The sequence below is a fragment of the Microtus ochrogaster genome, unplaced genomic scaffold (genome assembly GCF_000317375.1).
Source record: "Microtus ochrogaster isolate Prairie Vole_2 unplaced genomic scaffold, MicOch1.0 UNK88, whole genome shotgun sequence".
Classification (NCBI taxonomy): Eukaryota; Metazoa; Chordata; class Mammalia; order Rodentia; family Cricetidae; genus Microtus; species Microtus ochrogaster.
In genome coordinates this window covers 570943-593344 of record NW_004949186.1, presented here as the reverse complement: position 1 = coordinate 593344, position 22402 = coordinate 570943, and the positions used below count along the sequence as shown (strand labels likewise).

The window sequence follows — 22402 nt, the reverse complement described above, 5'->3', positions numbered from 1 at the left end:
AGAGAGAGGGATGTAAGAACGCATTTAAATGTACATATTCAAAGACATATATTTGAAAAACACACTTAAACCCAAGTTTCCTGAGCCAAATAACTGATCATATATTTGGCGTTTAGAACGTAACAACATATTTATCACAGTGAATTGTGTCAGTAAGGACTGAACTGAGCATCCGCACACGCTTCAGAAACGCTACCCTCCAGCCCTGGAACAGAGAACTGAACATAGCCATACCGTGAAGCTGTTGTTGGCATTTTTTGTGCTTGCTTCAGCGACACTGGCATCTGAGAGGTCAACTTCATCGAATATCAAGGACTGTTGATGGACAAGAACACAAACACGTTATGTAGAAAAGCCAGCTCTTCAGTGTATTTTCACTATCAGCCCATGACGAAGAAAGTGATGTCAAGAATTTGGAATCAAAAACAAATGTTAACTTAGGGACACCACACAAGTTTGTCTCAGGCGACCCTACTGCACAAATGACCCACGTCTTCCGGAAGCCTATCTGCTATGATTAGGAGAACCAACCGAAGGACACACACACACTCACCCTCCCACACCCTACAGCTTGAGGCAACTCTGCAGGCAGTTGAAGACATCATTGCCCACAGGTCTGTCAAGTGGAGGCCGAGAACTAACCCTGCTTCAGATCACAGTGACTTACCAAATGCTTTGGACCTTACTGTCCTTGTCTATCAAAATGTATCCAAATAAGATGGTGACCGTGCTCTGCAAACAGAAGACTGAGTTTGTCTCATGCTCTTAGACATTATTAACTCTGAGTGCGTCAGTGGTGAAAGCTCCAGAAAAAAAAATGGGAATTTTTTTTTTAAAAGGAGCAAATTTTCCATCAGTAAATATGAATAAACAAATGCACCTTTCCTATTCTGAGTGAGTTGGTTGTTGCTCAGCTTTCAAGCCAGTGGACTTCCCAGACAAGTGGAATTATTGTTCACCTCCATGTCTGCATGAAACACGTCTCCCCTTCCTGATAGCCTCCACTCTCCCAATCAGGAGAGTTAAGGGAGTTACACTAAGTTTACTATGATTGTATTCATTTACTTTAATTCAACTGGTTTGTTCCCAAACTGAAAGGGCCGTACAATTTGGGTACAACATGAAACAGACAAAGCCCACTGCAGCACAAGTTAGACCCTTAAACGTGGAGGGGCTGCGGTCACAAGGAAATGCTGGGGAAGGCACCAACAATTCTCTCAGCAGAAAGCAAATTCATCATCTCATCCTGGACAATTTGAGCGGCACCTGAACGGGACACTCGGCCAAAGTCACAGGTAACCAAGACATCACTGTTTCTACAGAGGAGGATGCAGAGACACAATGGAGCCGGACTAGGGACAACAGTCAACATCAAATTTTTAAAATAAGATTACCTTGTTATTACTTTAACCTGAGAATTCAGCTATTCCTTCTACCACTGGTCCACAAACCAAGAATTAGGTTTGCTCACTGGTTGCTTTTTCAGCCTCTACCAATGACTCTACTGATTATGAGGGAACACGCCGTTTTAAAAATGGGAGTGACTAGGCTTTCTGCCATCCTAATGTTTTCTTTTCAGTCAACATGAAATTATCAGTTTTAATAGGGATCTTCTTCCCAAACTATATTATATTACTTCATTCATTTGTTACATAAAAATGATTTTAAGTCTCAATTTTATTATGATGTGATTTTTCACTCTTAATTGCTACCATAATGAAGAGATTATTTGTGCCCGGGGTTGTGAAAGCACTCGGCATGTATGGTCTGAAGCCTTCTCTCAGTAGCACACAGTATCCACGGGCACACTGTGGTCTGTGCATGAGCTGGGCTGTGATCTTCTATCTGCCCCTAGAATGTAAATTCCTAACAGCTGCAACAACTCTCAACTTTTTCTTATAGTCCAAAAAATTTGAAAAGGGGTAAGGGGAGTAAACCCAGAGTGTTTAACTTATTCTGTTATTTATAGCATCTTAATTAGAGAAAAGGGGAATCGTATATTTGACTAGCCAACCATATGACTTGATAGCTCCCCCTTGAGGCGGAGTGCAAGATGACCACATCTATAATAAATTAACAGAACTACTAAGCTATGAGGCTCTAAGGCAAATGTAGCTTGTATGATCAGAGGTTTCCATCTACTCATGACGTAACAGTGCTTGGGACCGGTCTTGGTGAGTTACCTTTGAGTCTTTTGCATAATAAAGTGTACGGCCTCGAAGCTTGAAGTATCTCTTTTTCCACCTTTGGAAAGAGCTGGTTTGCTTCAGCAGCTGTCCTTCTTTAATACTGGTCTGGGGAAAAAGCAGAACACAAGGACAGAATGAAAAATCAAACCCAAAACCAAATTCCATCCAGAACCAATGATCCACGCACATTAGAATTCTGAACACTGCGGCTAACATATTACAAATTACAGGAGAGAACATCTCATTCCCATCACAGGTCCATCAAGAGAATGTACAGAAAGTACCAGAAAGTAAAAGTGAGTTTCCCACGGTTCTCAAAAAATTTACAGGTAGAACTGGCTACTGATGGACTCCGGAAGACAGAGTCAGTGTCTTTAGCTGTGTACCCACTGGTAAAGCCACCAGGCTCCACCAGACAGTTCCAAACCCAAGGCCACACACACAGCCCTGGTTAAACTCACTGGGTCACAAAAACAAAAAGACATGAACTTGAGGAAGAGCCTGGGGTGGGGACAAGGTAAAGAAAAAGATTAGAGAAGGACGGGGTAAGGATAATCAGAATCCATCAACGAAATTGTCGAAGAACAAATTTGATCAATTTAACAAAAGCATTTGTAGACAGAGTGAAAGGCACACATACATAAGCTAACATCCGCCACGGAGCATGACTCCCACACAGTATATATACAGGGAGGACGTTAGAGGCACAACAGCATGTGCTGAGCCCTAAACCAAATGGCCTCTGGAGCCAGACAGTCTAATTCCTAGTTTCAGTACAAGTAATGATGAACACAGGCAAGTTACTACCTTCTTCATGTTCACTTGCATCAGAGGCTGTGGAAATATACAGCATATAGCAGGTGATAATTCAGAGGTCAGCCCACCAGAGGGGTGATTGGCTGATGAAGGTTAATCCTGTCCAGGCAAAGCCTGCAGGACCATTGACTCTGGAAACTGCTGTTTATATTTGCTAAAGCAGTTTGGTGTCTCCCCAATACCTGCACTGTAGTGTGTAATCTCATGTGATGTATATATGTAATCTCATGATTGCATCTCTTTTTTATATGGGATGTATTTATATACACTTATGGGCATATCCATCTGAGAGTGGTCAGGAAGATGACTTTTCACTTACTATATAATTTTGATATATAGAACACATGCTTCATAACCAGATCTGTTTGTCCCTCAAGGACTGTAGACACTTAAAATCCTGCTTTGTTCTTTTGCTCAGACTAACTGCACACGATTAGCTCACTTTCACCTCAAAGCAAGTTTGAACGAGACTAAAGGCGTTTTGCAAATGGATCGTAAGTTACAACTTTACAGCTATGCACAGGTCAGAGTCACAGATGTTGCTACACAAAGCACCCTAAGTAAAGCATGCCAATTTTTCTCTTGCCAGTCTGCTGACAGTAGACTTATGTCTCAAAGTCTGTCACTGGGCACCCTGCCCCCCACCTGCCCCAGTCTGGTCATGGTCTTACTCCTGTAACCTTGGAACTTTGTGTTGTCATGACAATAGCTCAGCTCCCTATCAATTACCCCAGGAACGTGCTCTTGACCAATGAAAGGTAACTCTTGTAATTTTTTAATTGCCTCAAGGCCCCTGAAAGACCCACATGGTGAAAGCTTGGTCGCCAATGGAGCAGTGTTTGAAGGCTGAGGCCAATAATGAGGGCTTGGATTTCACTAATCCACTGATCTACCTATTGCTGAGCCATCAGGAGCCGGAAGGGTGCTGCCTACCTGAAAGAAGGTGCATTACTGGAGGGGGGCAGCAAATGGATACATTTTGTCCCCACACCCTGGGACCCTGAGGTGAGCAGCTTGGCTCAGCCATGTGCTCCTTCCCACGTTGCTCCATTTTATCACAGCCCACAAGGCCCACTTTCAATTGCTCTCCATGGGGATTTTGTCACAGCAATAGAAAGCAGACCAGCACAGGCTTGAGACTGTGTGACACCTGGGGACTCTCCAGAGAGCATTCTGTAGTGCATATCTAGAAGAGTTTCCAGGAGATGTGGATTCTGTGAGTGCTTTAGAGAATGTCAGTTCACTTCTGCTGTCTCCAGCAGAATGCTCAAACCTCTCTGACCCTACCTAGTCTCTGGTTCTCTCGTAGACCCTTCCATCCACAATGACACTTTTTGCTTTAAATTAGAAAAGCATGGCTTAGACCTGGGTGCTGGCTACGGTCTGGGCTTATCCCGCTTTTCCCTCGAGAGTCATCTGGCTAACCTCGCACTTCCTTTATGTTTTTGCGAAGGCCAGGGGAGGATGTTCACTTGTGTCCTGATACATGTCCACATGCCGCTGCAGGCACATCAGTGCACACGTGTGTGCATGCCTGCAGAGGCTAAATGATATTTGTAGGTGTCATTCCTCAGGCACCATCCACCTTTTTTAAAAGATGGGGTTTCTCACAGGCCTGGAGTGCACCACAGAGACTAACCTGCCTGACCACTGAGCACCAGGGGTCCTCCTGTCTCTGCGTACCCCACATTGGGAGGCCACAAGGGCACAACACTAGGCCCCACTTCCTTCAAGCCTTGATCTCAGTGAGACCCATCTCAAAGGCCACCTGTTCGATACTACAGTGTGTTCTTATTCTCCATGCTTCCCCACAAGACACTTCTACGATGCAATTTACTTACTTTACAATCTGCATTAAAATACAAAGTCCCTGAGTTGATTGTATTGTAATAAAAATTTAATGTTTTGCTTTAACTGGAAGACAAAGAGAAAGGAAAGAGCAAGGCGGACTACTCTGGAGCCTGTCTATATGACTGTACTCAAGGGACACATCACGACACTGTATTCAAGAGGGGTCCAGGATGGCTCACACTTATTCAGAATTCGATACAAGAATAATAATGCTACAATGAGCCTCCAAAGCAAAAGCAGTGCAGAGAACCGAAGTTCTAAACTGTCCCACCAGACTGCCATGGGGGATCTCAAATGCCCAGGACGTTACCTCCCACCTGCTAGTGGAGCCTATATGAATGGCTGAGATGAAACCCTGTCTGATTTTAGAATTTATGTGCAAGTTTGATAATAATGCCTTATATTATCAATAAGCTAGAAAATGTGAGAAGAGTTTCCTGCTCAGAAGGAAATGAGGTCATGTTAATGTTTACTTTGATTTTCTGGTTCACTTTGCAGTGTGTTCTGGGAGCGTCCACCGGGAAATCACTGCAATTTAATGGAAAGAAGAAGAAAAAAACCACTTCTGAAACTTTAGCACCAGAGAACAGGTCTAAACTCAGGCAGACTTCAAGCTTTACAACACACTAACAGCACGAATCTAGGACACTCTACTGCTTCGTGCCACATTTCCTATCCAAAAGAAAAAGAAGTTCAGAATACCAATTTCACAAGCTTATTGCTTCTAAGTTCATGATACAGTATGTCGGGAGAGCACTTACAACAGTATTTGGGCTACAGAAAACCTCAGTAAGTGGCATCAAGTATTATTATTGATGATGATTTCATTGGGCTATTAAGTTCTGAGAGTATTTTCCAGGCATGAATTCTAAGAGCTTCCTGGAAAAAGGTAAGTAAGTGTTCACTGGCCACTGTTGAGGCAAATATCAGCTCGAGTGGATGAAAAGCAGCAAGACAGGAAGCTGCAAGAGATGAGATTCAGGATCCGCCAGCCATGAGGAGGAGCCTGCCTTTTACTGTAAGTGCCAAAGGCTAGTGAAATGTTTGAGGCAGGAGAGTAGCTTCTACTGCGCATGCTGGGCACTCAAGCCCAGGAGACTTCATTCAGGACAGCTAGATGCTGGAAACTGGTGAGAACATGGCTGTAAGGGGAGGGGGAGCTTTGGGGAAGCAAGGCGCCAAGAAGATCCGTTCTTAAAATCAATGCGGAGCACCAAGGAAAGGCTGGTGCGCTCACTACAGTGAACTGGCGAAGCCACGACTCCATACTACAGGCAGAATCCCAAGTCACCACCAACCACAGAGGCCACTGGTTGAAGCGCCAAGGCTGGGGAGCGAAATTCATACTGGGGGCACACCTTCGATGACATACATCTGCCTTTATGACCGAGTCCTCAGGGGAGTCTACCTTGAGTCTGAATCCCAGGGTCCTCTCTTCGAGTTGATTCTGATGAAGTTGGGGAGGCAGAGACCAGAGGATCCTTGGGGCTCACTGGCCAGCCAATCAGCAAGTTCCAGATTCATGGAGAAATTTTGCCTCAGAAACCAAGATGCAGAGCAGCTGATGAAGACACCAGGCACTGACCTCTGCCTTTCTCCCACCTGTGCTCCGCACATAAACATATGTGCACATACAAAAACATACCATTTTCACTCCGGGTTGCCTATTCATCCTGTTGTATTTCAAACAGTAATTAGCATGGTGGAACCCTCTTGGTAATCTGCTTATTTTAGTTTGAGACTATGGAAGATCTTACTTATGCCTTAATTTCCAAGAGCGAATGACAGTTTCCAACCTTAATCTATTCAGTTTCATGTCTAGGAGCGTGCTCGGGGCCCCACTCTGCATAAGATCACTGATGTCTTTTCTGCAGAAAAGCTAGATGAATGGGGATGTTAGCGCCATTTAGAGTAAAGAGCCACTATCAAGAAGAGCATGGGGGTGAATTAGGCTAACAAAGGGTGAGGAAGGTAGAGAAGGCTTTACCAGCAGGGCATAGGGCTGCATCAAAGGTGAGAGCAACAGATTTCAAGACAGACAAATAAAGGAAGGAGATTGAAAGTAAAGGGAGCCTGGCAGTCACAGGTCAGAGAACATTACACCCAGTCTTTTCTGATGCCTGTGGAGTGTGGGTTTGGTAGTGCAGACAGCACTCCATTGGGAGGTGGAAGCAGGTTATTTGTGTCTTAAAATAGCACTTGCATAAGAGAAAGAGGTTCGTTTTTATCTTCTTGATCTTTTTCTTCATTATATTTAAAAGAACTTCCGCTTATGTGTTTTTATTTAACTCTTCATTATCTTAGACAGAGCTTAATGAATATCCCGATACCAATATCCCGATACCCATGTTCTTGTTAGTAACATGTATACTAACATTGTAATAATACAAAGATCGCGATACCCATGCTCTAGTTAGCATGTATACTAACATTGTAACAATACAAAGATTAGCACGGCCCTTGAGCAAGGATGACATGCAAATGATTTTGCAAAGAACAGTCCAGACACGAAACTATTGAACAGAGTCCTTAAAAATATGACTCACAGCAGCTAGGGTCGCCAGTACAAAACCCATAAAAGCCGAAAGCCCAGCACAGATGGTGGGGTAGACATCTCCAGGCCTCACCTTATACAAACCTGCCATAATTCACAATGTATCAAAAATCCTTGAAGAACACAAGAAAGAGGAAAAGAAATACTCTTTTTGTCCTCTGAGGGCCGTGACTTAACAATATTAAACTGGGGCACAGTTATTCGTGTGATAGTCAGTCCTCAGATGAAAACTTTTGTGCACACATGGCTAAACACATTCCTTACGAAAGGAATGTGACAAAATGATTACTGTCACAACTCTAGAAAATATAGTCACATAATCAATGTCTGGTTAGGGAGAAAAAACGTGGGGGGAGTGATAAGGCTTCTCAAATTTCCAAATAGTGAGTATACAGAGTGAAGAAACGAGAGTCCATTTTTAAAAATCACACAACTATATTCAATATATTGAGCTACAACAACAGATGATAGCAAGTGTAGCAAATAATCCTGATCAGAAAGTGATGGTTAAAAACGAAGAAAAGAGTGCACAAGAGGCTCAGCAGGTAAGGGTTCTTAGAGTCAAGGCTTGATGACCTGAGCTCAATTCCCAGAACCTACACGCTCTCAGAAAAACACTGATTCCCTAAGGCAGCTGTCATCTGACGTTCGCAAGCACACTGTGACACAAACCAATCAAGAACACATTGAGAAGATCACCCACCATAATCAAGATGGATATACCCCAGAGATGCAGTCACAGGTCAACAACAAGATCAATAAATGTAGTATGCATTCACACCGACACACACACACATGAGCACACACACGCACATGAGCATACACACACATACACACTCACGCACATGAGCGCACACACACGCACACACATTAAGTAAATTAAGCAAGTGTGGCTTTAATTTTGTTCTTAAGATCTGCAGGGTAAGGGAACCTCAGCACCTTGGAAGCCGAGGCAAGAAGACAGTGAGTTTTAAGACAGCCTGGATTACAGAGCAAAACCCTACCTCAAAAAGCAAAACAAACAAAAAAACAATCATTTAAAAAATGTTTAAACATTTCATTTGTATCTTGCAGGATTTCTAAGACTACTTTCAGTCCAATGTCAAAGTTGCCAAATTGTTCATTTTCTGCCCCTTGCTTAGAGAAAATAAAATTCTTTGTAGAAATTGTACCTACACACAGATGCCCTAAGACTGGGCCCGTATTTCACAAGTTTATGCCTGGCAAAAAGGGAGACATTTCAACAGATACTGAGGAAATTCAGAAAATCATAAGAGCATATTTTAAAAATATTCAACCAAAGGAATCAGAAAGCCTAAAAAATAAGGATAAGTTTCTTGATATATACTGCCTACTGGTGTTAATTGGGATGAAATAAATAATTTAACAGATCCATAACCCCTAGCAAAATAGAAGTAGTAATTAAAAATCCGCCCCCCTTCTCCTGGCCTCTGAGGGCACCTACTTACATGTGGCGAACATCCACACACACACACACACACACACACACACACACACACACACACACACACATACACATGCTTAAGATAGAAATAAACGTTAAAAAAGAAGTCTGCCTTCACTACGGGTTTGTGCCCTGGTTGGTGCATCACAGTGTACTTCTCTGTTGTTTCTTGGTCTTTCCTAGTATTTCTGTGTGATTAGAAAATACTATTCTCCCCACGCAAACATGCCACGGCCCTCGAAGGTAAGCCATTTGATCTCCTTCTAATTCCTCCTGTGAGCCTCTTTCCTCAGTCACCTGTGAGACTGTGCCAGCCTGGCTCTTCCCTCACTCTCTTATTTGCCCTCCCACGCCTTGTGATTCCACACCCACTTAGCTTTGCACCTTGCAGCCGTCTTTCTATCCCCTTTGAAATACTATCCTGCCATGCACGTCCTGCCTTAAAAAAAAAAAAAAAATTTCAAGCTGAGGGTGTGATTCAGTAGTAGAGCACTTGCCTAGCATGCATGAAACCATAGGTTCAATTCCCCAGTATAGTAAAATAAATGTTAAATAAATTTAAGTCTCCTTGTAATATATATACACACACATTATTAAATTCTAAATAAATACTGTTCAAAATCCTGCTCATCATTACAAGGAGGACTTTGGAAATATTAACAAATCTTACTTCACCTGGTAGGTTTTTATTCAATAGCACAGAGAAGGACACAGGAGCCTATAAATATTAATACCTTTCAAGTCAGGCCTGATGGTATAGGTCTATAATCCCAGCACTCGGGAGATAGGGGCAGGAAGATCACAGGTTGATGGCCTGTCTGGGTGAGCCCTGTAAAAGGTATAGATAATGCAGTATTTGGGGTCCTTTATTCCTGTTATTGAATGTATACATTTACTCTTACCTAGCTTTCAGAATTTTAAAAATTGTGACTGGGGCTAGAGAGACAGCTCAGCAATTAAGAAGAGCACTTACTGCTCTTGCAGAGGACCTGGGATTTGTATCCTAGCATCCACAGGGTGACTCACAACCACCAGTAACCCAATTCCAGGAGATCTAATGTCCAATGCCCTGTTGTAACATAAGTGGACTCCTGAATACATATCACATATCACACACATTATCTCAAAAATTTTAGTGTCAAATTTTTGACAAAGCACATTCATAGGAAACTACTGTGTCTTTTCACTCATTATGTCCCTTCTCTTGTATGGAGCCCTAGTCTGTGCCATTCAGCCCTCTCCCCAGTACCACCAGACGGATCCCAACCTCAGAAGCCAGAAGGGCAACTGGCTAAATAACTGAGCATCTTCTTCCTCTCGAAGGCCAGCTGCCCACACTCAGCAAAGGCAACCCAACTACAGCTCAGATTGACACTGGACGGAGATGAACAGACTGATACCTGAGGCAGGAAGAGCAACAGCTCAACACTGCCACCCAAAGCCCGCATGAGCCTGACCAACACCGCTCCCCCTCCAAAAGATCTCTCCTTCCAACTCTGAATTAACTTCTTTATCAAAAAGCAGCAGTGCCAGAGGAGAAACTGCAGTGGGAACAATGAGAGGTGCTGATATCCCAGCTCACGGAAGAAGACGCATGCAGAAGTTTCTGGGATCAATATTTAATAAAAACCACAGTCTTTCGTCATTTAGAATATCATAACCATTCCCCTGGTTATAAACTGCATTTGGCGCAGTGCCCTCAAGCCGTTTTGTGTATCAGAACAATCTGGGATGCTTTCCCAAAAGTATACAGCCAGACACTTTGCAGGGTGACCCACGGTCAGGCCGGCATTCCCAAAGGTATACAGTCAGACACTTTGTGGGGTGATCCACAGTCAGGCCAGCTTTCCCAAAGGTATACAGCCAGACACTTTGCAGGGTGACCCACAGTCAGGCCGGCATTCCCAAAGGTATACAGCTTGCAGGGTGACCCACAGTCAGGCCGGCTCAGGTTCCCAGCATAGGATGCACCCCCTAAGAATCTACATCTCGGCAACAGAGGTCAAAAGCCAGGGTCAGACATAAGATCAAACTTCACAATAGTTTTTTATGCACATAAAAATATAAAACCAATTGTTAAAATGGTTAATGAGAAACAACTGCTTACTTTCCCATATAAAACACACGCCAGTGTACACACTGCCACTCCAGTTCTCCGCAGTGGCTGTGACGCCAGGAGCGGTTGCCTGGTCGCCGCAGGGTTGCAACAGTGGGTCCAATGCAGCCGCACAAGGGTGATTCAGCAAGGGAGAGCGAGTGGTGAGCTGTGGGAATTCCTATGACCTCATCTCTGTGTAAGGAAAGAGCTCACTTTGCTAAAAAGCGAGTCCATTATACAATAGGCGGAACAATGATGGGGAGGAGGGATTTATACCTCTCTGAAACTGGAGCACATAGATGCTCATGAAAGCAGGATGAAGAGGGCCCCCGCACCTCTGAGTAGATGCAGAGGACCTAGATGATGCTGTACTGTAAACCGTTAGGACATCTGTGCTTCAATGCAAATTAGCATGTTCTAAAGCAAAACAATAATGACTATATAATGTAGTCTAATGATCCTTTATAGCACATTCCCAGTAACTTCTAATTTATTCTGTCCCTTTACTGGTTTATAATTTTCTTAAGAAAAACTATAAAAGTGTATCACTTTGAAAAGCAATTAGATTCTGTGACTACTTATTTAATTCCAAAAGTTAATCATTCTATTTTTAATATATGCCTTCTTTATAGACGTTCATGAGAATAAATTTCTAATTAATATTAGAGAGATTAAAATTACACAGTTTTATAAAGGGCTATTACATTGAAAATGTACAAAACGTCCCTGAATCCTTGTCAGTTCTTTCGTAACTTACAATGAACTGTAAGATCTTACCACAAGGTGGCAGTAGTGTTACACAAATGCTCAATCCTGCCTGGGGAAGCTTGGTGACCTTTCTATTACGTAAACCGTTGCATGTATTTCATGGATGGCATAAGGGAGCTGTCATAGGGGTTATAAGACTTCGGAGAGGTGTGGTGGTACATGCCCTAATTGCAGCACTTGCGACAGAGGCAAGGGGATCTAAGAGTTCGAGGCCAGCCAGAATTACATACCAAGGTGCAGGGCAGCCTGGATTGCAGGGAGCCCTAACTTTTAAAAAAAAATACAAAAATAAATAACTTTAATACCTCTTTTAATTCTAAATTAACTTCTTCTTTATCAAACTCCAAGGATAACCCATTTTCTCACACGTGACATTTTGATGTAACCACTTCCCCATGTGGCCACAATGATAAAACTATTTTGATAGGGGCATTTTGGTGGAGCCCAAAATAAACTACTAAGCACAATGTCTACTTTTTTAACTAATAGCTCGTGTAGAACAGAGGCTCCACACCATTCCTGACCCTCGGCATCCCAGAATTCACTATGTTCCCAATGCTAGCAGTTCGGGGCTGGGGAAGGGCTGGGGTCACTGCTGGGGTCAAGGACAGGACGGGACCGAGTGAAGTTCAAGGAGCCAACAGACTGACTGTGTATAGCACCGGGAGTCACGTGTGACCATCCACACAGACATCAGGAAGAGTTGATTCTCTTTCTATACAAAATATGGGTTTATTTTCTGGTATTTCAGCCATGTATTCAATATTCTCATGGTTTCTAGTTCTTCCAAGAGAATATCTGGGTCATGATGACACAGGAATTTCTCATTTAGATATTTGCCAGCTCACTGAATTCAGTCACATGGACAAATTTACACACAGACAGATACGCACACTGTGCCAGAAATTCCACTCAGAGATGGCTTGCATGAGCAAAATTTATACCCACAAAAAATAAGCTAGTTTAAGTATCATAATTACACGCGCACATGTACGCACATGCGCACACGCACAGACACACACACACAGAATAGAAACACATTTGATGTCTCCTATATTTAAGATGGGACAGAGGAAGGATCAGAGATGAAATCTGAGCAATTACCAAAGTAACAACAGTACACCCCATTCCCCACCCCCACAGCACAGGTTCTAGACTGCTTACAGCAGCCTGTGCCCTTACCTGGATCCATCCCTGCTGTACTGGCTACATTTATCTCAACCTGACACAGGCTGGAGTCATCAGGGTGGGGGAAGCCTCAGTTAACAAACTGCTTCTGGAAGATTCAGCGTAGGCGAGCCTATAGGGCATTTTCTTCACTAGTGATCTGTGTGAAGGGGGCTCGACCTATTATGATTCCATCCCTGGACTGATGGTCCCGGGCAAGTCATGGGGAGCAAGCCAGTAAGCAGCACCCCTCCTTGGTCTCTGAATCAGCTCCTGCCTCCAGGTCCTGCCCCTTTCGAATTCCTACCCTTACTTCCTTCAGTGACGGGCTAAGATGTGGGTATGTAAGCCAAACAGACCCTTTCCTCCCCCACCTTGCTTCCAGTCACGGTGTTTCATCACAGCAATAGAAACTGTAGCTACGACGCCTGTCTTCTGATATCCCCCTCAGAGACCTACTCATCCAAAAAGGAGCTCAGCCCCTTCCTGCTATTTCTACCTAGTGGCCTTATCTCGAGCTTTATATCAAAGGACGTAAGTTGTCTCCCTAAGGCACAGAGGTGCAGAATTCTGACCCCAGCTGGCCGTGAACCTTGAGCAAATCGCTGACTCTCTGAACACTCTCCTTACAAATAATAATGACAGCCCTAGCATGCTGAGGTGCTGTGGGCACTGAGCGAGTCTCCGTCATCTCTGCACCCTAAGCACCCGGTCCTGTGCCTGTCACCTCAAGGGTTCCTACAGTTTGTTTATAGTCTTGCTGCACCAGCCTGAATTCTTTCTCTGTGTCTAGTACGGTCATCCCTCTCCACCTACTTTCCTTTCTCTTCATAAGTGTCATCTGGAAAGTAAAACCTCGTTCACCCCTTGGCTCTGCCCTGCCTTACGTGAGCTGAGGCTCCTTCTACGAGATTATGAAAGAGCTGCCCCGCCCCTGTGACCTGACAGCGCAGTCCTGTGACAGCTCTCCCTCCTTCCACTTCAGACCTGCCCCATTGGCTAGTCCCATTTACAGCCTGTTTGCAAATCTGACTGAACTCCTTCCATGGCCCCAGTTATCTCCTCGAAATATATATGGATACACAACTCCCAAATTAAGTCTCTATCTTTACACACAATTTGTCACTGTAGCTCAATTTTCAGCCACCTGCTCGACACCACCACCTGAGCTACTGTCCCACCTCAGACTCAGCGAGCACTTTCTATCCCTGTGTAACTGCAGTCTCGGGCTAGCAAAAACCGGACGTCCTGGCTCCGAGAGCCTAGATTCTAACAAACTTCCCGAAACTAACTGGACCAGGTTTCTGACATTCCGTAGAGGTACCTCCTGCAACCTCGTGGCCCCTCTTCCTGGGAATTCAACACTTAAGCCACAGAGCACCTCCCTGGGCACACAAACCCTGGAACTTGCAAGCTACCTTTTTTTTTTTTAAGTCTTCCTTGCTCTCCATGTCTTAGAATGCCACCAAAATGTCGCTTCCCCAAAGGTGGCACAATTTGTGCAGCTTTATTCTTTCTGCTCCCTTGAGGAAATGCTCCTGACTCCCGACCGTGAGGGAGGGTCTCCTGAGGAAAGCAGAGTGGAAACGCCCCTCCCCCCACAGCACCAACACCAGCCTGCATTTACTAGCCACCGCTTCCTCTCAAGTTCTCCCCACAGGTGGAAATGAGTCTACTCTTAGTTTTATATTGAAATTCCATTATAAATGAGACATTAAAAAGTACAACTATTTATAAGATGTTTCAATACATGTATGCTTATGTGAGTTTAAATCAGATGAAGCCATCCAGCGCCCCAAACATCTATTATTCCTTCAAAGGTGAGATGCCTGGACAACCCTAGCCACACTAAAGCAGGGGTAAGACAGAATTCTGAAGACACAAGCATGGTTTTCCTACAGGTTGGCAATAACCAAGCGCCATCAAGAAGGCGTGACTTTAGACAGCAGACCGGAACACTCCTGGTCCTCAGGCTCTCTGCTGGGGACCTACCAGGTGTCCCCTGACAAGCAATGAGCTCCTAGAGCCACCACATTCAAGGCCTACGTAGCAAAGGCAAGGAAAGCTCTCTTATCCCCTCCTCCCCATCTGTGTTTTCCTCACTGAGCTGTTTCTTTGAGTAAACAGGCCTCACTGCAGCCCTACCACCCCGCAAGAGCCACCATTGCTCTCAAGAGCCACACAGACACAAACACCCGTCTAAACAACCTTCTCGACTCGTTTTCATGACCCAGAACTGTTGTCTCCCTCCAGGTCCACTTACAACATCACTCCGAACTCACAGAGATCCTCCTGTTTCTGCTTCCCAAGTGCTGGGATTAAAGGCATGTGCCACCACCTGGCCTTGTTTGTTTGTTTGTTTGTTTGTTTGTTTGTTTGTTTAGAATCTTTGTTTCTGAGGATCTCTCTGGTTGCCTTTCCACAGTCCAGTGTGCTCTTCCCCGGGGCTCTTTCTTCCTCAATGCTCAATTCAAAGCTTCGTTCTCATGCCTACCCTTCCAAACGCCACGCAAGCAGAGCTCACCCATCTGCAATTCCAAGCTCTGCGCAATTCACACGCTCTTCATTCATAACAAATATTGGTCTCTTCCAGGTCACTGGCACACAAAGGGTATGTTTACCCTAGAGACTTATATTCTCATTCATGTCCCCCTCCTCCTCTGTCCCCACCCTCTCTTCCTCTTGTGACAAGTCAAGAAATCCTCTCTGGACACGTCCCTTGGAAGGTGGAATAAATAAGGATTATTTCAACTGGATGCCTAAGTGAGGCAGGTCCATGAGTGCAGAGGGAAAAAACAGACTGAGTTGCTGCTCGTGAATGTGTTCTATTCTACAGCTCCACAGACACACACACGCCAAGTACCAACTAGATGGTAGGAACTGCTCAACCTTTGACCTAGAACAGCATGTAAGCTGCCTGACTCACTGATGGAAGGAGAAATTAGAGGTTATAGCTTGGATGCTGAAAGAGATTTGTAACCTCTAGATTCACTTTACCTAAGTAAACAAGGGAGCAATCCACATGCCTATTTACAACTCTTCCTAGTTTAGAGGTGTGACCGAAGATGGAAATGCCAGGCTGAAGAGAATCACCACAGGCTGAAGGCCGCACAACGATGCACCCAGGGACCAGGTTTCTGGATGAGAAAGTACACAGCCACCCCAGAGCCGCAGAATCAAAGTCCAAACAGGCTTTGAGAGGATAACTTGTCACTCGTTTCCAAAAGGACAGGTAGTTTTGTTTCGTTTGTTTTTTAAGTCAACCCTGGTCACTGCTGTGATTTGAATGGTTCCCCCACCCAGCCCGGTGCGTACAAGTTCACAAGCTGGGAGCTCGGGGTCCTAAGAGAACATTGTTGGGAGGCTAAATCTCATTAGAGGCAAAGTGCTTGGGTTGTGAAGGTTGTAGTCCATGGGTGGGTGGGTGGATGGGCGGGTGGATGGGTGGGTGGATGCCATCATTCCACCAAATCCTCCACTGTCCCTCCTTCTCTATTCCTCTTCTATCACCCTTCAACAAAGGAAAGGTACTTGCTAGATTCTGACCCTACATGCTGATCTTGAACTTGCTCGCCCACAGAACTGTGAGCCAATAAACTCCCATTCATTATAAATTACCCAGTCTCGGGTGTTCTGTTATAAACAGAAAAACCACTAAGACAGTCATAAAAGCTTAAGACTGGGGGCTAGAAAGACGGCTCCGTGATGAAGAGCAAGGAGTGTTCTTCCAGAGGACGCTGGTTAGATCCCCAACACCCACATGGCAACTCACAACCATCTGTAACTCCAGGGGACCGGGGAAGACTATTGGCTTCCGTGGCCACTGTATGGATGTGGTACACAGACAGACATGCCAGCAAAACACCATACATGAAAATTAAAATCAATACTACAAAAATGTTTTAAACTAATATATACAGATAAATACAGACGGACTCTACCAGGACACAGCCGTACAAGCTGTTTAGGAGTTTCTGTATATTAAACATTTTATAAAGAGTTCGCCGATATAGCTTCACAGCTGCTATCATCTCTTCCTCTGGTGGCAGGGTGACAAGTGACCGAATGCAGCAAAGCGCAACAGCTGACGACCGACTTTCAACGTCAGGAAAATACAACTCTGCTCGATAATGAAGTCCTTGCGTGCAGCGGGGAGAGACCTCTGTGAGGCAGAGCCACCACAATCCACTCTCCCCTGACCCCTGAACTTGGCCTACTAGCTGCAAACTACATTTCCCAATCTCCCTTGCAGGTGGGACTACCTGTAGGCCAATAGGATGTTTAACAGAAAGGACAATGGCAGGGTATACATCACTACCCCAACAGCTGGTGGTAGCTTCTGTGGGTTCCAGCCATGGCTTTACAGTGAGACATCCCCCCGCCCACTTTTTAAAAATAAAAATGATTTGGATAGAAAGAAAAAAAGAAAAGATATCCATCACTTCCGAATCCGGAAAATAGATGGCTCAGCATTTAGGAGAGTTTGCTACTCTTCAGGAGTTTCTGGCTTCAGTGTCTAGCACTCACTTCGGTGGTGTACAGCCACCTGCTGTAAGATCTGATGTCCTCTTCTGGACCCTGTCCAGCACCTGGCACACACAGGGCACACACACACGCTCATGCATGCACACACACACACACTCATACACACACGCATGCACATGAAATAATAAGTCACTTTAAAAAAGAAAATCAAGAAGGGCTCTGGTCACCTCGAGTCGTAAAAACATTTTACCTTTCAAGAGGGGGAGAATTTCAGACTTAAAACTCAGGACTTAAACCGGGCGGTGGTGGCGCATGCTTTAATCCCAGCACTCGGGAGGCAAAGGCAGGTGGATCTCTGTGAGTTCGAGGCCAGCCTGGTCTACAAGAGCTAGTTCCAGGACAGGAAACAAAAGCTACAGAGAGACCCTGTCTTGAAAAACAAAACAAAAAACAAACAAACAAACAAAAAAAAAAAACCTCCGGACTTAATTCCCCCCACCCCCAACTGCCAGCTACTCCACACACAGTAGGCGGCTCCTCTTGGCTCTGTCAGCTGCTCCTTTCGCTTCATTAGTCAAAGGAGGTCACTCCTCAAATTGGGCCTTTGCTGTGTTGCCAGCCCGGGTGCCGAAGGTTCCCCCAACCATCACTGAGAATGCTGCATAGCCCCCAACCTCTGCCTTTGAGGGGATTAGTTAGTCCTTGCATACTGTGATGGCTCACTGCACTTTGCAGGAAGGGCTCACCACCTGGCCCTCTCCTGGCCCATGGAAATCAGACCCCTGTTATAGGCCAAAAACACAGCTGGGTCCCCTGCAGATGTCTCTCCTGCAGGCAGGCAGGTGTCAGGCAGCCCGGATTCAGTGTCTCTGAAGCCTCCAGAGAACACAGATCAAATCAGGAGAGCCGAGGGATCTTTTTGTTAGCCTTCAATGCAACTTTAGATGAGCCTGACTCATTCCTGTCCAACTAGCCCTCAAGTCTCACCTTGACCTTCGACCTTTACCACCTCTTCGAGACTTCGAGCTGAGCCCTTGCCTAGCACCGGGTTCCATCCCAGGTACTGGAGGTGGGGGATGAGAGAGGAGGAGCGGCATCACACTCGGGGCTGCAAGCCTTTGCTAGGCAGTGTGGGTGTTCCTACCACACACTGTTCTGTCTGTAGCATTTTGGGACCTCAGCCCAAACTGAGGCAGAATGAAACCTATTTCAACATCCCTGCTACAGTCTTTTCTTCCCAGCATCCAGTGTGTCTGCCTCCTCCTACATATTCTTCTTCCAAGGTCTAGAATAGATTCTTTAGGGCGCCTTCACGGATGCTCTTTTCCTCCTCCGTCCTCCCGCACCCCCACTACTCCTGGTTCGCTCACTCTCATCTCCTCTAACTTAGCTGTTACTTTCCCCCTTCTGCCTTTTTCCTGCCACCGTTGGCCTCGAAAACCAACAGAACACACTCAACGCCACGCTGGCTTCATCAAACCCTTCCTTTTGAAGCTGTCCACCATGATGCTGTGTCAAGCCCAGCCCACAGGGTCTTTCTGCAGCGTGGAAATGATCTTTGTCTGTCTACGCTGCTGGAGTGGACCATGGGGATGGCGGATGGTAACACAGAATCTGGATTTTCTGGTGGTCATTGGTTTTCATTTAAACAGACACGCTTGGCCAAGGACAGCAATGTTCTCTCCACTAATTAAACGGCCCAACCAACTTCAGTCCACCTTAAGGCTGAATTGTTTCTTCCAAGAGATTATCTCTTGTGTTTGGGGTTTTGGTTTTCTGACAGAGTCTCACTGTGTATCCCAGGCTGACCTGGAACTCACTATGTAGTCCAGGCTGGCTTCAAACTGTAGCAAGTTTCATGCCTTGACTTTCTGAGTGCTATGTCTACAGGGGGAGTTACCATGACCGACTCCTGGAAGGGCTCTTTAACTGTATATTCTACAGGGCTGTCTATAAAGAACATGAAAAGTTCAAATTAGTGAGCCAAAGAGGACAATCTGGACTTGGGAAACAATATGCATATATTCAGAGCATAATTAATCAGTCATCTACACGTACAGTAGGAGTGGGAAGAACTAGAACCAGACAGCACGAATATGCTAGAGCAGAGGACATGAGCAGGAATTAATACAGGTGAGGAGCTGGCTGCAAGAGCTACAGGAAGATCAAAGTTAGGGGCAAAATCCCAGGCGTCAACATGTAGCACAAAGAGGAGAATGGCGAGAAAAGAAAGGTTGGCTTAGGATCAAAGCTCTTTGTGGCAGAGTCACAGCTAGTGTCTAAGCCCCTTCCCCAAACAACAGGGTTGGGGCCTAAAGCTTTTAGCTCGAGCTTCAAGAGTCTCTCCTTTGGTCTTTATAGCATTTGGGAGGCAGAGGCAGGAGGATCACTGTGAGTTCAAGCCCAGACTGGTCTACAGAGTAAGTTCCAGGACAGTCAAGACCATAGAGGAACGCAAGAGTCTCTCCAGTAATGGATGTCAGTGAGAGAAGAGAAACAGCTGGAAAGACTGAGAACCATGGTCACCTGCAAGCAAAAACAGTTTCAGATACATTTGGCGTTGAATTCTCTGTCTATAATGTCTGTCAACTATTTCGTTCAGTTCCTCTCTAGGTTAAACTGAGTCAAATCGTACTTGTAAAGTCAAAGGATACAAATAAAGATGTGTTGAAATCCAAGCCTTTGCCCAAGCATAAACTACACAATGTTACAAATGGGTCTGTCCTGTGGGTGGCATCCAAGGATGAACTTCTGAATGCAATGGATATGTTTGCCCATGATCTGTTTCGCCAGTGCTTTCAAAGAACACTAAGAAATAAATATCCAGTCTAGTGCTGTGGCATCCACCTTCAATCCCAACACGAGAGGCAGAGGCAGGTGGAGCTCCCTGAGTTTGAAGCCAGCCTGGTCTATGTAGCAAGCTCCACCACAGTCAGTGCTACGTGGAGAGACAAAGTCTCAAAAACATACAGATAGATAAAATAATAAAATAAATTACTAAGTATATGCTCCTAGACCCCATGATGAATGTCTGTACCTTCTGTGGATTCTTGGGAAATCATTAAGCTACAGATTAGGGTCAAAGAACCCGATTTCACCAAACCGTCTGGCTGACTTCTCCTGTTCACTCAGGCACCATCAACACATCTGTCTAGTTAACGTCCCTGCCTATGAAGGCAGAGATTTCCATGTTTTCGTCATGTCTATATCCAGTGGCAAAACAGGTAGCTGGAACATAGTTGACTCCAATAAATGCCCGCTTAATAAATAAAACACCAAGCTTTACCCTTGCTAACTAGAGGTTTTTTTTTTTCACAGTGAAGCTGCGCTTGGCCCTAATCACACATCAGTAATACTACATCACACTCAGCTACTCTCTGCTGTCTCTGGTTGTCAACCCAAGTGTGTATTGACCAAGGCTGCCCTGGAAGCCTTGACGATACACAATACACAGCACGTAGGAGGGGCTGGATGAAAGTGTACAATGCTGGAAATGGCTGAACAGACTGGAGAAAGAGAATAAAGAAACGCAGGCAGGGTGAGCTAGAAATGGCCAGGGAAGAGCCAGGGACACAACTACCTCTAAGGTTACTTCCACATCTGTCCTTCTATGAACCGAGGGGGATGGAAAGAAGAGGAGCTCAACCTTAAACACAGGCTAATGACAAGAGGTGACCTAAGCAGGTCCATCCTAGCCCACAGGGCTTCATGCTACCATTGCTTCTACAAAAGCATATACTGAAAGGAACCAGCAAATGGTTTATACTGGTGAAATACTCCATTCAGATCACAAAGAAAACAGCAGCACGCTCAAAGTGTATAGAAAAGAAGACTGGAAGGGTCATACTTAAGGGACTTATTTTGAGATGTTACCCCAAGAAATATCTTAAAATACAGTTTTACAACCGCAATCGCATATTAGCAAACAGAGCACTTCGAGGTTGTTGATTCTTTGTTGTTGCTGTTGTTTTGATTTTTTTGTTTGTTTCTTTAGACAGGTTTTCTCTATGTGCAGCCCTGACTGTCCTGAACTCACCCTGTAGACCAGGCTGGCCTCAAAGTCAGAGAGATCTGCCTGCCTCTGCCTCTTGAGTGCTAGGATTAAAGGTGTGCACCACCACCACCTGGCAGCAAACAGATCTTAATTATTAATGCCTCGCTTATGATATTAATTCACAGTATGCTTTTAGTTTTTCAAATGCCGTTTCACAACTGCTGGTTTTCCACAAGTTTCTCAGGGCTATCCATTCCCATTTTCTTCAGAGTTCCAAGAGAGAGATTTCTAAAAAGGCATAAAATTATGAGGATCAACAAAAAACGCGAGAAGACCAAAGCTGCCGCATTTCCAGGCGATGAAGCAGATGGACAAACGAGAACTGACTTAGTGCAGCCATACGGCGGCGGTGGGAACAGCTGAAAGCCGGCCCACTTGAACAGACAAGCCCCAAATGGCTCAGGAACTGACAGCACCAGCTACCTCTGAGCGGCTGAGCAAGGGTGAGACCACAGGCATCGGCTGAAAGTCTGTTTCAGAACGGCTGTCCTCCTCCGCCACCAGCATCCACCATCCCCACGCTCATTCTGCACCCTGGCTCTCCCTCGGATGTCCCTCTCCCACAGCAGAACGAGACTGGGGGCTCATTCTGGAGAGGGTCAGATGGAGAACGTCTAGAAGGAAAGACCCAGAAATAACTGAAGGCAGAGAAGCAGCGCTGTGTAGACTTGAACAGCCCCAGCTCTCTGGACTTGCTGTGAGACAGATCTCCAAGTTAATAGCAGCCAGGACTACAATTTGCCACTGGAAGGCCCTTTGCTGGGGACCTGACAAAGCTGGGGGCAGGGAGGAGATGTCAGGGGTTATCAACAACAAAAACCTAGTACGGTTATGGAATAAAACACAGTCCACAGCTGACAAAGCTCACCTGAATAGAGATCCCAAGCAGCTTCAGGGGGCTCTTTTTCTGGTACACTCGTGTGTGTGTGTGTGTGTGTGTGTGTGTGTGTGTGTG

The 22402-nt window shown here is 45.2% G+C and overlaps 1 protein-coding gene and 1 pseudogene across 2 annotated transcripts in view; one reads left to right on the top strand and one right to left on the bottom strand.

Annotated features, from left to right (window-relative positions):
- Positions 1 to 22402, bottom strand: part of Dgkh (diacylglycerol kinase eta) — a 165646-nt gene that overhangs the window by 88694 nt on the left and 54550 nt on the right. For both annotated transcript variants that reach the window (XM_026777878.1, XM_005370871.2), the window contains exons 3-4: positions 2184 to 2294; positions 235 to 315 (exon numbers count right to left, since the gene is read on the bottom strand). In XM_026777878.1, coding sequence (XP_026633679.1) covers positions 235 to 315; positions 2184 to 2294 — 192 coding nt within the window. The remainder of the gene's footprint in view (positions 1 to 234; positions 316 to 2183; positions 2295 to 22402) is intronic.
- Positions 7261 to 7345, top strand: LOC113455700 (annotated as a pseudogene).